At 48.6% G+C, this 14,301-nt stretch overlaps 1 protein-coding gene across 1 annotated transcript; it reads left to right on the top strand.

Moving 5' to 3' along the window:
• Positions 1-194: 194 nt before the first annotated feature.
• On the top strand, positions 195-11,965 carry BPIFB6 (BPI fold containing family B member 6). The gene is made up of 15 exons (XM_016162216.2): positions 195-294; positions 1,553-1,652; positions 2,657-2,761; positions 3,218-3,367; positions 3,527-3,590; positions 3,978-4,038; positions 4,833-4,924; positions 5,706-5,882; positions 7,054-7,107; positions 7,474-7,647; positions 8,367-8,434; positions 9,883-9,928; positions 10,722-10,785; positions 11,200-11,276; positions 11,933-11,965. The coding sequence occupies exons 1-15, from the start codon at positions 195-197 to the stop codon at positions 11,963-11,965; spliced, it is 1,365 nt and encodes a 454-aa protein (XP_016017702.2).
• Positions 11,966-14,301: the final 2,336 nt, after the last annotated feature.

The following is a 14,301-nucleotide window of genomic DNA, read 5'->3' as shown; positions in this document are numbered from 1 at the left end:
GTGTTTAATCTTAACACTCTTTGACCCCTCTGGAAGGCAGTAATGAGGTTTGCTGAATTGGCTGGAGTTCACAGGCTCTTGGAACCCGCAGATCATCAAAGGGGCCCTGTCTGTTCTATTGCATGGGGGATCTCCACGGGTAACAGGACCTGGTGGGCCGCACCCAACTCAGGCCCCATGGCACAGGTGGAGCCATGCTGCGGATCCTGTGTCTGGTGCTCTGCGGCCTGCTGACCCACACACGAGCTGACCCCGGGGCACTGCTGCGGTTGGGCATGGACATCATGAACCATGGTGAGCTGGCTGGCCTGGGTGTGAGGCAGGGAAGCTAGACAGGGGTAGGTGGTAGATACGTAGCGACTGCTTATGTTTGCACGGCCTTGCATCCCATGATTCTCATAATACGATGTGTTATAATTATTCCTGAGAAAATGGGGTGACTTGTCCATGTCCCCCCACAAATTGGAGTCACAACTGGAAATCCTGCTTCATTGGAGTCTCTCCTTGGCCCTAGAAGCAGGGGTTGGTGACCACAAGTGGGCTGTAGGGGTGACAGACAGAAGCCAAATCCCAGCTCAGCCAATAATTTTCTGTGTGACCTCAGGAAATGCACTTACCCTCTCTGTGTTGCTGTTTGGTCACCTGTAAATATAAAATGTATAGAAATGCTAAATAGGGTGACTAGTCTTTACCTGGCAGGAGCAAATGAAATACGAGATTAAAATTGCTTGGGGAGACTTGATTTTAAAATTTATTTTTCACTTTTGAGCTCAAGAGTTCAAGAAAAATGAAGTCACATCCAGGTGCAAATGGCTTATGACAGTTCTATCAGCTCAGTATTTGTCTCTTTTCTGGGAATTAACCCGCGACCATTATGGAGGCGTTTCTGGCAGTGTCTTCAGGGTTGGGGCCTCCAGGCCAGAGGAATCCGAATATCTTGGTTTCAGGCACAGAATCTGCATTTTAACAAGATTCCCAATGAGTTCCCTAATCATCCAGGTGTGTTAGTGACTTGGAGTTCAAGGCCTCCGTGACGTGACCCCTGCAAACTGCTCCAATTTTTCTCTCATGTTTCTCCCCACTCAAGCCACGCTGTATTTCTCACATTTCCCTCGCCATGCCACTTTCTTCCCCCTTTCCCCACCTTTGCACTTGTCGTGCCCTCTGCCCAGAGTAGCCCCCTTTATCCTTTTACTTCCTGGTGAAAATTCCTATTCCTCCGTAAAAGACCAACTGACATGTCACCTCCTCCTGGAAGCCTTCCCCAGCTCTTTTTTTCCTGGCTCAAACCCTTCATGTGGTTCCTCCAGCTGCCTGAGCTTATTATGGCTCTTGTCACTCATCGCTGTCATTGTTCCTGACTGTCTCCCTCATAAGGCTGGAAGAGGGCAGAAGCTGGGCATGACTCATCTCTAGGTCCCTGGATTGCCCAGCTTGGGGTGGGGCACAGGGGCATGCAGTGGTGCCAAGTAGGGGCATGAGAGATTGGCCCAGGGCGGGGAAGCAGTGAGGAGCCTAGCTGAGTGTCTCTCTGGACCCTGCTCCTTTCCAGAGGTCCAGAGTGCTATGAATGAGAGTCATATCCTGGAGAAGACGGCAGCTGAGGCGGGCAAGAAACGACCAGGAGTGAAACCTATTAAGGGCATCACAGAGTGAGCAGGGGAGGGGGTTCAGGGGAGTGATGGTTATCATGGAGGGTGGAGGGAAGTGCTGTGCCAGGACCTGATAAGTCAGGTGGGAGCGCAGGGTGTGGGGCCTCTTCCCTGCCTTATTGCTGGCTTGTTCTGTGACCCTGGGCTTCAGTCACCACTGGGGGCAACTCCTGCCTGGTTGCGAGCAAGGATATTGGGTGGAGGAAGTGGGGTTGAAAAGTCAAACTTCAACTCCTGCTTGCAGCAGGAGCCACTGAATATACGTGCAATTAAATGAAAAAATCCTTAAAAGCCAGAGCTAGAAAGGAATCAACAATCATCTAACAACAGAGGCAAATTGGTTCAATGGCAAGTGGTTTAAGGGGTTATTAATTCATAGGGGCTGTCTGGAATGATGTACTGGGGAGGCACTCTCTGGACCAAGCAGGAAATAGGACTGTGATCAATTAGCAATGTCTGCCAAGAGCTCAGGGTTAGCAGGTGATCTGTCATCCTGGATCTTAGACTGTTGGTTCTCAACCAGGGGTGATTTTGTCTCTAAGAGACATTTGGCAATGTCTGGAGACATTTTTGGTTGTCATGCTTTGCATCTGGTGCCTTTAAGAGAGTAGAAGCCAGGGATGCTGCTGAACATCCTACAGGACGACTAGGACAGCCCCCCTGTTCAAAATGTCAATAGTTCCACTGTTGGGAAACACTGATCATAGCAACTTTCCCCACTTTGCTAATGCGGAAACCGAAGCCCACAAGGTAGGGTGCAGGCCAAGGTCACATAGTCAGCCAAGTGTCCCAACTTACATATGATGAGAGTTTTCTGTACACATGATGGTTCATGTCCAGCCTTCTGTTTGTGTTTCACGATGGTCTCACAAGGCAAGCTTATCCTGGTGGGATAGAGAATTTACTCAAGGGCTCCCAAGCAAGGTGATTGAAGAGCAGGTTGAGGGCCTGGTGAGGTCTCACCTGCCAGGTTCTTATTGCTGTGGATGTCTGTCCCCTCCCAGTATGAAGGTGAAGGATGTGAAGCTTCCTGTCATCACACTGAGCTTCATACCTGGGGTGGGCATCTTCCAGTGTGTATCCACCGGCATGACCATTACTGGCAAGAGGTGAGTATGGCAGGTTAGGAGAGAAGGGAAGGAGAACGGCTTCCTTGTCTCACCCTTCCAAACACATTTATTGAGTACTTCGTACCACCTGGATGCTATGGTCTGAGATGAGGCAAACTGGGTTCCTACCTTTGGTGGGAACTAGACATGAGCACTGACAACCACAGACTGAATGATTAACCTAGGACAGAGGAAGCTTTGGCAGTATAAGGGGATCAGAGACAATGACAGCCAAGCAGGGTTTTGAAGGATGTGTAGGAGTTCACCAAAGCAAGAGGGGAGAGAAAAGACTGGTTTTGTAACTTTGGACAGGTCCCATCCCCTTTTCTGTCTTATGGGGGTGATCTCCCACACTTTTACCCTCCCAGAGCTGCTGAGAATGTGGGCAGAGAGGAGACAAAGTCAGTGGCCACAGTGGCAGAGATGCCCATGATGCCCACTTGCCCTCTCCTCTAGCTTCATAGGTAAGAACATGGAGATCACTGTGGTCCTGAACATCACAGCCACCAACCGGCTTCTGCAGGATGAGGAGACAGGCCTCCCCGTGTTCAAGAGTGAGGGCTGTGAGGTCATCCTGGGCAGCGTAAAGACTAATCTTCCTAGCAAGTGAGTGGCCCTCTGGCTGGGGAGGAAGGCTGGGTCCACATTGTCACCCTGGCCCGGCGTCCCACCTCCTGAGCCATTGCACTTCCTTGCCCATGTCCCTGTTTGTCCTGTGCCTAACCTCCTGCCATCTGTGCCTCTGTCCCCATCCTCTGCATCCAGCATGTTGCCTAATGTTATCAACAAGTTCCTGGACAGCACCCTGCACAAAGTTCTCCCTGCCCTGGTGAGTGCCCAGAGCAAGCCTCTACCCCTTGTCTGTGTGAGTGCTTAGACCAAGGGCTGGCAGGTGCATTTTATCTCAGGTGCTGACCCTGATTGACTGATAGTATCTGATGAGGACATGGCAGCCTGCACATCATAGCTTCCCAACCCTGCCCAGATTTTCAGTCACTGTGGAATAAGTCCTCCCTGATTTTGTGAGCTGTGGTCAAGAGATCTGAATTCTAGTCCATGCTCTGCCATTGACTTTCTATATGACTATAGCCTCAGTTGACCCTCTAGTCCCTGTCCCTCCAGGGCTCTTGGGACTCCCCGTGGAGTACTATCCAGCTGTGAGGAGTGAGGTCATCATGCTGGGGCCCCCTCAGCCCAGCGCCTTCTCTGCTTCCAGATGTGCCCAGCCATTGATGCAGTGTTGGTGTATGTGAACAAGAAGTGGGCCAACATGAATGGTGAGTAGTACTAGCCATGCCTCGCTCACACGTGGGGATATTAGGATGGGTGGACTTTGATACCCTACTCTCAATTCAAGTGCCAGCTCCCATCCCAGCCTTGGGACTAGAGGAGGTTTGAGGTCATGGTCCATCCCCTCACTGTCCAGATGGGAAGCCCGAAGCCCTGAGGGGCTCTGGGGTCCTTGCCTCTCAGCCCCTTCATCCATTTTTCTATTCATCATGCTCCCGGACTCCAAGGACAGCCCCATTGTGGGCTCATCCCCACACCTTGCACCCCGAATAGCAATCCTAACGGTGGTGATACCTCTTCCCTTTGCCAAGAGTATCTACAGCCTCCATCATCTCGGGGTCCACAGGGCTTCTGAGTATGGGAGAGGGGAAAGCCCAATGGCTAGAAATGAAGAATATAGATTCATGTGCCCAGCAGCGTGGTCTAGGACAAGTCACTCTACTCCTCCGAGCCCCAGTTTGCTCATCAGTAAAACAGAACTGATAATCCTGACACTGCCAGTGTATGGTGAGAACTGAGCTGTGACAACCCTTGGTGAACTCTCCAGCTTTGTGCCTGCAGAGTGATGGGAGGAGGCATGATTTTCCAGGTCAGGCACCATTGCCTCCATTCTACAGATGAAATTACTGAAGCCCAGAGATGCTAAGTAATTTGCCTTGGGTTGAACAGAGCACCAGGGTTCCTGGCACCCAGGGTAAGGTCAGGTAGCAGCTAGCTTGTGCCAGCTTCCTAGGTTGCCCCAGGTTTGGCACCTCTCTGAGTGGAACCTCTCTCTGCACAGATGCCATGCCTATAGGCCAGATGGGCACTGTTAAGTATGTCCTGACATCCATACCGACCACCACAGCCAACTATATCCAAGTGGATTTCAGTGTAAGCACCAGGGGTGGTCACCAGGGGCCTGAGGCCTCAGGGTCTCTGGCCTGAGTGATGGAGGCTGTCTAGGGTTGTGGATTGGGTGGGGGAGTGGGGCGGGGGTTGGGGCTCAAACCCTTGCAGAATAGGACCATATCGAGAGTATTCCTTGACATTGGGGCTCGCTCCTTCTTTCTGCTCCCAACTTGAACTGAGCTGATTTCTAGAATTGCGAAGTCCCAAAGCTGTTTGCTTCTCCCAATAAGTGGCTCACACAGTTACACTCTACCATTGTATAAATGGGAATTCTGAGGCCTGGAGGAGGTAAGGCTTGGCTAGGGTCCTACTGTGAGCTGGTGGCAGGTCTCCAGAGCCCCAGGTGACTAGGTGAGATGCATCTTCCAGGAAGAAAAATCTCATAAAGTTATCTCCATGCAAAGTCTTCCTATGGTATGGTTCTTACAGGCCCCATATTATATTCTACTTACCTGAGAAAGAGAAAACATTCTGTATAAATGTGGGCTCAACCAGCCAGAGTCAGATTAACTGAGGTTACTTAAGCAGTCATAGGAGGAACCACCAGTGTTTTAGTGACTGACTTCCTTATCTTCTTGGGCCTCAGTCTACCCATCTGCACCTTGGGAGCATTGAGCCACTGTAGCCTGCTCTGGCTCTAACATCTGATGACTTGCTATCTTAGGGCTGGTTTGAGTGCTGTTAGTTCGGAAGACTGAGACTCACTCCCCAGCCACTGTCCTTCATGGCCAAGGCCTAGTTTCTCTCTTCTACTGTCCCACAGCCTGTGGTGCAGCAGCCAAAGGGCAATACCATCAAGCTTGCTGAGACGGAGGAGGCCCCCGAGTTCCTCGATGACTATGCTGAAGGCTCCTCACAGCTGCTGCTCTCAGCCTCCTTCCTCACAGCAGAGCTTGCCCTTTTGCAGAAGTCACTTGATTTGAATGTCCAGGATAAGATGGTGAGCTGTCCAGGGCCATCTGCCCTCATCTGCCTCTGTCCCCTTTGATGACAGTCCCTGCCTGGTGTGTCTATTCTGAGAATTATCCTGGGGTTGTGGGCAACACTAGAACTGGGAGATGCTGAGATTGATATATGTTTCTATTATTAGTTTACCTCATCATCTATCATCTCTCTGTTCATGTGACCACCAACTCAACCATCTATTCACCTGTCCATACAACCAGCTATTTATTCATCTACCTACAACTCTCGTGCATCGGTCATCCATTTACCTTCCTTTTATCCAGTCATCACACACCCATCCTTCTACCTCACTTCCATGTATTCATGCCTTAAGCTCTATCCTTCTAGCTAGCATCCATCCATTCATTCATATCCACACGACATCTAGATCATGACTTGATACTACTGAATGAGTGAAGCTATGCATCTTCCATTTATCACCCAAACACTCATATACCTGCCTTAACTCTCAATTATCCATCTTTCTACTCTTCTGCTCATCCATCCTACCATCCATCCGTCCATCCATCCGTCCGTCCATCCATCCATCCATCCATCCATCCAGCCAGCCAGCCAGCCAGCCAGCCACATTGATCCATTCATTCATCCTCCCATCCCTGCACCCACTATCCATCCATGTACCTTCCCATCCATCATCACACCCATTAATCCATCCATCATCCATTCTTTCACCCATTTATCATACAATTCTACCTTCTTCCCATTGACCTATCATCTCATGTATCATTCTTTTCATTATTCTACCTACCCATCCACCTGCTGATCTATCATTCATTTTCCTTCATACGCACTCATCCCAGCCACCCAGTCACTTGCCCACTCACCTGTTTATCCATTCCCCCATCCATTTATCTATCCATGAATTCCACTTACCCACCTCACCCATTACATCCATTCATTCCCATCTATCTCCCCACTTTTTATCCAAAAACATTTTCTCAGCATTTGACCTTGTACTAGGAGCTATGGGCATTGGAATGTGTGAGCCACACTCTGGGCTACCCAGAAGTTTATTATTTACTTAATTACATAGTGATAGTGTTTTGATGAAGAGAACCTCAGAAGGCACACCTTATCTCTATAAGGTGATGTTAGGAGGGGTCAGGGAAGGCTTCCGTAATCCTAACCTTGACTTTCATTTGTAGATTGGTGAGCTGCCCCCACAAACCACTAATACATTGGCAGGCTTCATCCCTCAGGTGAGTGCCTTGACTACCCATGATCATTATGTCCTGCTCTGCCCTGTTTTCCAGTCAAAGGACAAGGGACTTGGGAGGCAGCTTTTCAATGCCACATCTCCTTTGTCCAATGTAGAATCATCCCACCTTCTCCATGAGTATCCTTTGGGTCCAGCATAGAAACAGCTCAGCATTTGTGCATTGTAATGTTTATGTCCAATACAGAAAAAGTCAGATTACCTGTTTTGTTCCTTTTATTTCCTGATAGACATATCCCAGCCTTTGCATGTCGTACTTCTTGTGCCCAAGGTAGAATCACCTATTTCATGATGAACTTCTGGTTTCAACTGAAGCCACCAGTCTGAGGGAGTTTCCTGGTTTCTGTAGGTTGCTGAGGCCTATCCCAAGTCGAAGCGCATGGTGACCCAGATCAGGATAAACAAGCCCTCCAAGGTGACCATGAAGGCAGGCAAGAGTCTACTGCACCTCCACGGCACACTGGAGATGTTTGCTGTTCGGCGGCGGGGCAAGACTCCTGTGTCCCTCTTTCTCTTGGAAACTGTGAGTGGAATTTGTTCCCCATTCAGGCCTAACCTTTTGAAATGTGGCATTTTAGTTGGTAGTCAATTAATGGATTGAAGGGTTCTTAGTTAATCTCAATTGTCCTAACCTCCCAGACCTTGTCACCTGATGTCTGATCCTTGGCTGTGACATTGAACCTTCGAATGGCTAGAAGATCAACAAACTGAGGGTCAATAGTTTAGTCCTTCCTTTCCCTAACCTCCCTCCTTTGCTTCCTCTCCCTCCCTCCCATCCTCCAACCTTTATCAGCATCTATAAGGGCAGCAATGAGATTAACTAGGGAACTATGGGAACCCAAAGTCAGTTTTAGGAAATCAAAGAGGACTTCTCAGAGGATGTGATGCCTCCTCTGCCAGGGAAGGGGTTGAAGTTGGGGAGACTGGTGATGGAGGGTACTCCAGGCAGAGGTTATAGGGTGTGCAAAGGCCAGGAGCAATAACATGGTGCGTGCAGGAATCTACAGACCTGCCAGGTATTTTTGAGGGTGCTGCCCTGGGCCAGGTACAGGGATGGATGAAGAGGCTGGACTGGGGGCATGAGGAGATTGCTAGGTTCAGTTTCTGAAGGTATGATGGGCAGAGAGGAAGACCTATGTTGTCTTGGCAGTAGTGAAGGTACTGGGAAGATGGTAAAGACTCTGGTTTTACCAGCCCTGATTGGGGGTGCCTATTGCCTTCTCCCTACTTCCCTCATGCCAGCACTTCAACCTGAAAATTCAGTACTCAGTGCATGAGAACCGGCTGCAGATGACTACCTCTCTGGACAGGTAGGAGTCTGCTGCCCACACTGGCATCCCTGTACCCCTGCATGGATATTATCAGTAGCATTTGTTCTCCTGCTCCAGGGTTTCTCCCTGATCCATCCAACATAACCTACATACCAGGCTGCTCTGATTACTATTCCTGCTCTAGAATCCTCAACAGACTCCATTGTCCGCATGATCTATTCTCAAATCTTAGCCTGGCATTGAAGCCTTTTCTCAAATTCTCCCACACTGCTCCTACTATTTCATTAGGGTCCTGCACAATGAGTCTAATCGTGTGCTCATGAGCCTCTTTTTATTTAATAGGCTTTTGCCCATGCTGTCCAAATGCCACCTATCAGTTAGCACTCAGCTCGGATGATATCCCCTTCATAAGGGAAGGGAAGCCTTTCCTTATGCTAATAACGGCTAACATTTATAGAGCTCTGCCTATATGTGAGGCACTGGCTACCTACATTATATTCATTATCCCACTTCAACATCCTAGCTTTACCTTCAGTTACTCGTTTTTGCATTTGCCTTAATCTTTGATCTGATTTGTATTAGGCCAGGATTATTTCAGTTGCGAGAGACAGTTTCAACGTTAACTGACTTAAGCTCCAAAGGAAATCTTTCGGCTCATAATTAAAATTCTAGAGGCAGACTTGCTTTCAGGCATGGCTAGATCTAGGTGTGCAAATAAAGTCCTCAAGGATCTGTCTTCATCCTGCGTTGGCTCTTGCTGTCCACTTTGTTGGCTAGATTCTCAAGCGGCCTCTTCCCAGGTGGTAGCAAAGTGACCCCAACAACAAGAGAGGCCTTTTGTCTGATGGTTCTAATAAAATTACTAAGGCTGCTTCTCATTGGTCTACCATGGATCACATGACCAACCGTAAGTTATTCACAATCTCTTAAGAGATAGAATGCTCTATTTGGCCAGGCCTGGGTCATATACTCACACTGGGGGCTCTGGGTTCATCTGAATGCCTTGGAACAAGAGTGGAAAATGGAGGGTCCATTACTGGAATAAGAATAGATGTTGGGAAGATAAAGCCACCAGATGACCATCATATGGCCTGTTCTGGTGCCAACATGGATTAGTGCCTACTGGAGACTGTGCAGGGAATTGAGCTGGGTAAGGGATCCTAACTCTGTCCTGCAAGAATCTGGGACTAACTTTTTGGGCTACTAATATCTGCATACCCAGCCTTGGAAAGGAGCAATAGACTGGGGGTCCCAGAGGGAAGAGTCTGGACCAGTAGAGGAGGCGGTGATTTGAGCTATGGGGAACAGAATGGGCTATAATGAAAGATTTCGAGTGCCCCATCAAAGGTAGCATGCAAGCAAAAACTTATGCACACCTGGTTAGAAAGCATCAAGAAGGGGTTGGAGTGTTTGAGATCTTCTTTCTCCAGGGCCAGGAGCAGTGGCTCTGACAGCCCTCATCCTTTTGTTGTCTCCTCCTCTCACAGTTTACTGAGCCTGTCCCGGAAGTCCTCATCAGTTGGTGCCTTTGATGTAAGTGCTTCTGTGTGGTCTGGTAAGACTGGGCCTATTCTCTCTTGGGACTGCTGGAAAGGACCCTGAAATGGAGGTAGAGTAAATAGTGCAGGTCATTGTGGGGTTTGGGGCTCTTGACTTGCCGTGTGACCTTAGGAAAGTAACTTAGCTTCTTTGAGTCCCTGTTTCCTTTTCTGAATAGAATCTGGACATCTCCTTGGATTGATTTTAAAACATTGTCTTGTATAGCAGCAGCCTGAGCTGGCTTGGTTGACCCAGCTGTCATTTTTATTAGTCTCTGTAGCCTCAGAGCCCAATACAGAACCTGACACAATAGGTGTCAACAACAACAACAACAGCAGCAACAAACTTACTGAGCATTTACTATGTGTAATTTGCTTTTTTCAAACTCATTGAACCCTCATGGAAACCCTGTGAGTAGTTGCTGTTATATTCCATTTTCACAGATGGGGAAATTGAGGTACAGAGAGGTAGTGAATTAAAGCCATTGAGTTTTCTGTAGAAGCAGCAGTAGGTTCCACAAAACACCCAGTATCTCCTGAATTCCCCCATACTTGTGCCATGACCCAAGACCCACATGTCACCCGAACAGGGACCAAGCAGAAGTCAAGGGCATTAATCTACAGTCAGACAGGGTTAAGCCTAGTTTTTATATTAGCTGAATGATTTGATATCTCTAATATTTATTCCTGTGGTCCCAAGATTCAGTTAGAGTGAAGGCTAAAAAAATCTATTGAATGGAATTGAATGATGGGATGTGGGTATTTTCTCTCTTTCTCTCTTCCTGCAGGAGAAGGAACTGACTGGCTTTATCACTGATTTTCTCCAAGAAGCCTACATCCCAGCTGTCAATGGTAAGGTTGCCAAACAGGCTTTGATTTTGCTGGTGCCAAGAAGTGCTCTAAACAGGAAGGGATGCCACTTGGGTGGTCTCAAAGCCCCTTCACTAACCTTAGGAGGGAGAAGCTGAAAAGGGAGTAAATGGTTATTGATGAATCCTTGAGAATAATGTGGTCTTAATGTCACCTCTCTGAGGATAAAGGCCCCTGCCACAATTTGGGACCATTGATCCCACACTATGAGTCATATCTTGACCCAGACCTGGGATATATATACATGGTGATTTGGCCTATACTCTCTATGCCTGGGCAGCTGGCAGACATCATGAATCAATCACTGCTCTTTTCCCCACTGTTCTGCTCCAGGCAGCCACACCTTAATCAATTGCAGAGCAGGCAGGCTAAAATGACTCTTACTGTATTTCCCAGATGTGCTCCAAGTTGGGTTCCCGCTTCCAGACCTTCTGGACATGAATTATAACCTGGCAGAGCTGGACATAGTAGAGGTGAGGAAAGGAGCTGGGGAAGGCCATGTCAGTCAACACTTTTGGCCAATGAGTGATGAGCAAAAGCCTGCCTCTCTCAGCCTGAAGGGAGTTGGGTTGGGGAGGGCACTAGCCATCAGTACAATCCTGCCAATCCCTTGAGCAATATCCCACCCCTCAAAACCCACACCTCTTCTTCTTGGCCAGGGGCTCCCCAGAGGGAAACATGAATTCTGCTACTTTTTTTCCCTGCCACCTTGGACAAATTACTTCATCTTTCTCTATGCCTCTATTTTTTACATTGAAAATGGGAATGATGCTATTGGTATCGACCTCAAAGAGCTGTTGTGATGATTTCTTGAGATAATTCACTTAAATGCATTCAGTTAGTGCTCAGTAAATATTAGCTTACATCGCATGCCAAGGCTTGTGCCAGAGCATTAAATGTGCATTTCGCTCGTTCAATCTCTCCACTCTGGGAGGTAGAGGTGGTGCTTGCTTCCAATTGATTGTTGAGAAAATTGAGGCTCAGCGAGGTGAAGGGTCACCGGTGAGTCTAGTTCATTCCCTGTTCTTAAACACTATGCTGCCTTCCTTTTCTGGCCACCACCCTGGTTCATCCCATCCTGTGCCTGAGTGGCTCCCTCACTTACATCTGGTCCTTTGCCTCCTGCCAGAATGCCCTGGTGCTGGACTTGAAGTTAGGCTGACCAGAGCAGAATTCGCCTGCCAGCTGCCTGCATGCCACCAGCTGGCCGCACCCCATGGAAGAGCCTCTGACTGGAGCTGGGTGGACTGGGCCCCCTACCACCGCTGGCTGATTCCTTTGACAAGGAGTGAGCAGGGCAGGCCTGGGCTGGGGTCTTGGCAATAAAAAGGAAAAAAGGCCTCCACAAACAACTACTGTTTCGACCTCGTTATTTGTAGTAAATTAATGTGTGACTTTTTGTTTCCCTTTTGGTGGGTTTTGGGGTGTAAGACCAGCTTGGGGGTCAGAAAAAAGCTGGTCACAGCTTGGAGGCAAGCTTGAACCTGTATTGAGTACCTGCTAAATGCTATGCTCAGGGCTTTACTTGTACCAGCTCATTTAACACACACAATAATCCTGTGTGGGGAGGGCAACCTTGCCTTCCCACTTTATAGCTGAGGAAATTAAGGCACAACAAGGTCAACTCCCTGGCCCAAGGAGTTTAGCAACTATCAAAACTCTTCTCACCCCACCTTAGCCACTTGCCCCCAAATCTTGGTAACTTAAGGATGGCCCTATCGTAGGAAGATTGTAGAAAGCCCAGTGTGCTCCCAGGGGTCCTTTCCTGTGTCACCTCCCTTAATCCTCACAACAGTTGAGGGAGATGAGGACTGTCCCCATTCACAGATGCAGAGACTGAGGCTCAGAGAAGTGGGACAACTGGCCCAAGACCACCTTGTACATCAGGAGGCAGAGATGGGTTTGGAATTCTGGAGCCAGTCTGCCTTGGTCCCAATCCTAGCTCTGCCTCCTCACTGCTGTGTGCCCTGGGTGAGTCACTTCACTCTCTGAGCCTCAGTTTCCTCACCCATAAAACGGGAATGATAACAGTACCAAACTCCGCAGGGTCGTCACGAGGTACAGTGCCCAGCACACAGTAAATGCTCAATAAATATTAGCCACAGGCATGTGCGCGTTGGAATCGAGGGTAGGAAGTTAACTGTGCAACATCACGTGCCAGCGTGTACACTTTCGAGCAGCTATCAGTGTATAAACAGCCTGTGAATCAGGGCAACCTGGGTGTCTATGCAGACATGCTGTCCAATTGTGGAGGTTCGTGCGTGAAAAGATCTCTAGTATCCATTCATGTTTCCGGTGTCTGTATGCTCCCCCGTTCACTCATACGTCATCTGAGCTGAGGATGTTTCCATGTCTCACAGACGACATTCTTATAAGGATCAGCTCTCAAAATTTGTCACATCTGCCCTATCTCCTCTCCTGGAGTTGATCCTGATCCTATTCTTTAAATCGACTCCTTTTACAAGTAAATGTATGTTTATACATAATATAGTTAAAAATACATTTTAAAGTAAGTGTATTCTATACAATCCTGAAATCAGTATCATTTATTAAAATGTAATAATAATAATAATAATAATAATAACCCATAACTTTGAAAAAGAAATGTACATCAGAGGCCTCTATGATCAGTTGGTACTCTAGCCCTGGAAATTACTGGAGTGGTAGCCATATATATTAGGGATCTGTGTCTGAGGACATAAAAGTGTCTGTGGGTGGTATGGTGTGGCCAGAGGCCTGGTCAGGAGGCCAGTGCTCCCAGAGCCCACGGTGCCCTGGCAGGTCGGTCCTATCATAGCCTGGCTCAAGCCCATCCTGCAGAGGAAGGAGGACACCCTTGCCTTGGCCCAGGTGCCAGGATCGTCCCCTTGTCCCTCACCATTGGGCCTAATTCCATCACCCATCATTTCCCTGGCTCTGGGACAATGGCAGCTTTGAGAGAAGCCTGGCAAATACAGACGCCTAGGTAATCCATGGGTGGCTGATGCCCAACCCAGGCAGGTCAGAACCACCCACATCACTCCCCCTGTTCTGCCCTTGGGTGTTCACACAGTACGCTCATGGCCACCTAAAGCCCCTTCGCCACCCTCCCCAGGCCCAAGGCACATAGCTGTGAGAGTCAGGAGTCCGGGGTTCTCACCTTGATGCAACCAGCGACACATTATGTGACCTTGGACAAAACATAGCTCCTCTCTGAACTTCACTTTTCCAATCTGTAAAAATGAGAATCAATTACCACAGATTTACCCTGGGCAGAACATGGGGGCTGGGCTGGCAAGGGAAGCCCTGCTCTGTGACTCCTCCCCCTGGGGAGGCAATCATGGTGGTTCTGTGCCTGTGGGCCCTGCTCATCTTCCAAGATTCTCCCAAGCCTAAATGAAGAAGTGGTAGCCCTGAGAGATGAAGTGACCTGCCCAAGGACACACACCTGTGTAGAGCTAGGACTTGAACCCTGTCTGACTGAGTCCACGTCTCCTCCTTGTTCCTTCACACCACCCT

Source organism: Rousettus aegyptiacus, unplaced genomic scaffold (assembly GCF_014176215.1).
Source record: "Rousettus aegyptiacus isolate mRouAeg1 unplaced genomic scaffold, mRouAeg1.p scaffold_m13_p_12, whole genome shotgun sequence".
Classification (NCBI taxonomy): Eukaryota; Metazoa; Chordata; class Mammalia; order Chiroptera; family Pteropodidae; genus Rousettus; species Rousettus aegyptiacus.
This window is presented reverse-complemented; position numbering and strand designations above follow the sequence as displayed.